Source organism: Chrysochloris asiatica, unplaced genomic scaffold (assembly GCF_000296735.1).
Source record: "Chrysochloris asiatica unplaced genomic scaffold, ChrAsi1.0 scaffold00072, whole genome shotgun sequence".
Taxonomy (NCBI): Eukaryota; Metazoa; Chordata; class Mammalia; order Afrosoricida; family Chrysochloridae; genus Chrysochloris; species Chrysochloris asiatica.
In genome coordinates, this window is record NW_006408590.1 from 7191206 (window position 1) to 7196369 (window position 5164).

Sequence of the window (5164 nt, forward strand, 5' to 3'; positions counted from 1 at the left end):
TGTGCTTAAATATTTTGATCCTTTGCACACAGCTTGTGTTTACATGACAATAAACAAGCCTTTTATCAGGAAGGAAGCCAGATAGACAAAAAGGAAGAGAGCAATAATAAGTATACAAAAAAAAAAAAAAAAAGTTTCCACTTTTTGCCATCTTCCCCACCCCCTCCTTTCATATTGAAGAAAGGTTTCCAAATGAAGGGTTTCACATGGGTTGTCTCCAGGTCAGTTCCCCTCTAGAAGATCTTGGATGATCATCAGTTAAGGGCCTCATCCTGCCTTCCCTTTCTCCTCCCATACCTGCTTTGTTCCTCACATAGCAGATATGTTCCTTTACGTTAGATTTATATGAAGCAAGCCATGTAGGGCAGGAGCAGTGTTGTTGTTAGGTACCATCAAATCGCTACCTACTCATAGTGACCCTATGCACAACAGAACGAAACACTGCCCAGTCCTGGGCCAACCTCACAATTGTTGCCACACTTGAGCCCATTGATGCTGCCACTTTGCCAATCCATCTCTCTGGGGAGCGTCGTCTTTTTCTCTAACCCTTCATCTTACCAAACATGATATCCTTCTCCAGTGACTGGTCCCTCCTGACACTATATCCAAATTATAAGACGACATCTGACCATCCTGGCCTCCAAGGAGAACTACTAATATTTAAATGAATTGACAGAGAATCTTTAGAAAACTTAAAAAGTTCTTTTGAGATAAGAATATTTCTCCCTATTTACATGAACAGTTCTATAATTATGGTTGGTTACTAAGTCTGTTTACATCAGCCTGTGTCTGTAGAAAAATAACGGTCAGAGAATGTATAAAGCCAAATGGTACTTTTGGAATACAACACAACATCATTCATAGACACAAACATGAAAGTCCTGAATTGATGTGGTAGCTGACTTTTCGGAGCATATGAAAAATATTGACCCTTGGATTGCTATTTTTGTCATTATGGCAGCATTTCTATGAATATTGTAGGTTACTAGAGAAACCATAGTATTGAAATGGAATCATCAAGTCAACTTAGTAGGTAAAAAGAAACAAGCATTTATGAAAATCTACAATTGCAGTAAAGCTATATTAGATTAGAAAATAGCATTTTGAAGCCCTGGCAAAAACAAAGCCAAGCCCAAAAAATAACCCGGCCATTATTGATATGATAACTTTCAATTATGCTTTTATTGTTTATATGTTTTCATTTCTACTTAAATGAGAAAAATCCTAATGCATTTAGGTTTGGACATTGAAAATATCCACTAAAACTTTTGGTCCAGTTTCCTCAATGGCTCTAATTTATGAAATCTAGTAGGAACAAGATGTGATTATATTGGGCTTCCTTCTAAAGAACTGTTTTAGCAGGAATTTTATATGCAAGACTAAATGCTGATCAACAGAGCATAATATTTTATTTTATTCTGAAGTATGCTAGTGAAAGCAAAATTAATTATTCTTTTTTTTACCCCCTCCTTCTCTTGAAATCTTCTGCCATAGCGACTGCATTTGCCTCCAGACTTGTCAGACACAGTGAGCCGCTCAAGCAAACACGATCTGGCAGAATCCGCCAAACTGCTGGACCCAGGCTGTGGCGTGATGGCCGGAGGCAAGAGGCACCTGGACTTCTAGTGATTTCTCCTTAGTCGTTGCATACAGAATTATATGACACTCTAATTATGATTGCTAATAGCTTATGTAAATATTTTTCTTAACGATTTGACCCTCCAATCCTTCAAAAACAGTCAGGATTGTGAAGGGGGGGGGGGGGCACCATTCTTCATTTTTTTTTTTAGCCAACTTTTTATACAGAAATAGTACAACAGAAATACTTTCATTAAAAATTTTCATGTGTGCTCTATTTGGAGAAAATAGGCCATTTTATTTTTAAATAAAATATCAGAAATTCAAAATGCCTTACAGTTACTCCCTCGTGTACCTGTTCTTAGGCACTTAGGATCACACGACAGCACACATTAGAGAGGAAGTAGCATAGAAAACATTATGGAATTGAAAATTTTCATCTGAAAAACTTACTTTCTCTTTATTTCTAAAAGTTACTTGCCACCAAAAATGCTAAGGTTTTCTTTCAAAATGAAATAGTATGATAATGTGTTTGCTAATATAGCAAGGCTATTGTAAACTGAATTTGCATCCTGTTATTAAACTGATAAAAATACAATAATATTTGGAATTTAAAACTCTAATAAAGATAGTTGGCCTTGGAGGTTAACAAATATAAAGAACTTGAGTGACAGAAGGCAGAGAGCAAGGAGTTGCTGGCCTTCTGCTTAGTAATCCAGAACAATTGAAGTCAGCACCTGAAATTACGTCCACAGACATAATTCAAGACTGAAATTCAAACTGACAGCTATATTGATGCTAGAATAAGGGGGGAAATGTTTATCAAAGTTTGGTGAGAGATTTCTATAGAACATGGTCTGAGACAAAGTAGGCAAATGAAAGTAACTCAGCTTTCTACTACATCAGGTAAACCCTTTGTTAAGTATGAACACTGGCATGGTATGTCAATTCCTAACCGTATAAATATGTCTACTTCCGTATATAGTACATTGAGCCAATTTTTTATATAAAACACTAGGTTTTGTATATCATACCTCCCTATTCTCAAAGATTTTGACAACTAATAAACAAAAAGTGAAACTTAAAAGTAACTTGCATATTTTAAGTAGAGTCTCAATTAAATAAAAATAATATAAAAAAAAGCTGTTCAACATCAACTGAAAGAAAATGGATTTCCAAAATACATTTTCAAATCTGTTAGACTATTTTGATTCAGTTCAAACTAGCAGTTTTAAGCAGTTTGCTTTTAATACACCACAAATTATGCTTTATTTGTTCTTGACAACATTGTAGAAAACAAAGACTAGGTTTTTAAAACTGTCTAACCAGTCTGAAGAATGTCAGTCACTTAAAAAAAAAAATCCACTGTAGCATAAACACATACTGTATACAGCTTTTATTCAGAATTAGAATAATGAATCAATGACAGTGATTTGCCAGGATGTCAAATCTCTCCATCACACCCTGTCACTACCAGTTTATTTTTTGTGATCAAAATCAAAAAGACAACTATATTGTCACCCTCTGTTTCATTAGTACTAAAAATCAAGTTTCTCCATTTTTTTTTTTTTTTTTAGAATGTCTGGTTTATTTTTTTCTCTTCTTTAAATTCTAAAGACACAAATTCTTTCCCATTCTCTTTTCAAAATAAAGTTTCAGAATTGATCTGTCAGTTAAAATTAAAGGGCTTTTATACCAAGTAAAGGTGTTTTTAAAATTAAAAGCAACTTAAAAAAAATCCATTTAATCCATAGACAATAAATAATGTTGTGCAGATAGGCTATAAAGCTGTGCTAGGTCTTGACACAGCCTTATAGACCATTTGAATAAATGTAAATGAATACTTTAGTCAGGCTATCATTTGACTACCTCTAACCTTTTTCTTAGGAGCTCTGGTAGCGTAGTGGTTACGAATTGGGCTGCAAACCTTAAAGTCAGCAGTTTGAGACTACCAGCCACTCCATGGGAGAAAGATGAGGCTTTCTGCTCTCGTAAAGATTTACAGCCTCGGAAACCCTGTGCAGGGTCGCTATGGGTCAAAACCGACTCGACGGCACTTAACAACAACAACCGTTTTCTTAGGAGCTCTGGTAGCGTAGTGGTTACAAATTGGGCTGCTAACCTCAAGATCGGCAGTTCGAAACTTCCAGCCATTCTGCAGGAGAAAGATGAGGCTTTCTGCTCCCATAAAGATTTACAGCCTTAGGAAACCCTGTGCAGGGTCACTATGAGTTCTAACCGACTCCACGGTACTTAACATCAACCTTTTTCTTACCATGTTGTGATTCATTTTATATAACCACACAAGGGAACAATTACATAGCATTCGAGTCTTAAAAGGAAATGTGAGGTCATCAAATATGTAAACTGCTTGTCAGAATACTTAATAAACCATTGATTTACTATCCTAACTGCCATATCTATAAAACTAAAGGTCAATTACTAGTTAATATATACTTCATAAATAAACACTAAAAAAATTGAATGTACATATTTGAACCTTTATTTTAAATATAAAAGAAACTTTTCAAACTCAGTAGAAGTGCATTTTGAATAATAAGAGTACCTGGGCTTTCCAAAAGTTAGATCCAAGTTCTTTGTTTCTGTGATTAACCAAATATCCTTTTTAAAAAGACACCACTGGAAAGCCTTCTGTATTTTTTTGTTTTCCCTGGAGAAAAACCCCACCCTAAAAATGTGTTTTTCTTCTTCTGGAAACAGTATTCATTATCCATTATGCTAAAAGCTTAATACATAAAAATATTGGTCTTCAATAATGCTACTGTAGGTATGTATACCATTTTGATACATTGTGAAATATATACTCTTATCAACTAATTCTTTTTTTCCAATTATCAACTTGACTCAAAGATATAAATACTTCATAACAATGTTTAACATAATATCTGAATGTCCTCATACCTTTTAAATGTTTCTAGTACATGAACTTTCAAAACCCTGTCTATATATGGCGTTCATTTCTTACGCTAGACTTGCCTTGCTTTAACATGAGGTAAATATTTTGACTGCTGCAGTCAGCTCAGGTGCTGAGGTTCTAAGACCATCTGAATTTCTATTTAGTAGCCACAAGGCAATTTCCACTCTTCTCTTCCATTTTTGTTTTGTTTTTTTTAGCTTCCACCTCTAGAAGCTTCAAATATCAACACTAGATAAAATCAAACTATTTCAGAAGGGAGCAACATTCTGTGATGAATTCCCTGTCTTTTAACTTTGAAGAATCAAACACACACATGTACATACAAAAGGAAATGGGGGGTGGGGGGTGGACCCTTTTCATTTGGTTAAGCCCCATTATTAAGGTCATTTCTAAGACATCTTATTCAATTTCCAAAGATAGTCACCATCAACATCATTGAAGTTAAACAAGGCCAACCAATTACTTATAATTTGAACTTTAAAACTGAGCATTTAAGTTATTTAGGACCACAGCAAAAAGACAGATGAGGTTTATTCTTGAGAAAGAGAAAAGAGAAGAATATGTATATGGCTACCCAAAGTTGTTATACAGACAGCAGAAAGAAATGAGCAGAAAAACTGACACTGTCTTTAAGATGACAAACATTCA

General features: G+C 34.7%; 1 protein-coding gene across 1 annotated transcript in view; it reads left to right on the forward strand.

The window, feature by feature from the left end:
• ELP4 (elongator acetyltransferase complex subunit 4) overlaps positions 1-1908 on the forward strand; it is a 300558-nt gene extending 298650 nt beyond the window's left edge. The window contains exon 10 of the mRNA XM_006864859.1: positions 1495-1908. Coding sequence (XP_006864921.1) covers positions 1495-1626 — 132 coding nt within the window. The 3' untranslated portion in view covers positions 1627-1908. The remainder of the gene's footprint in view (positions 1-1494) is intronic.
• The last annotated feature ends 3256 nt before the right edge of the window (positions 1909-5164 follow it).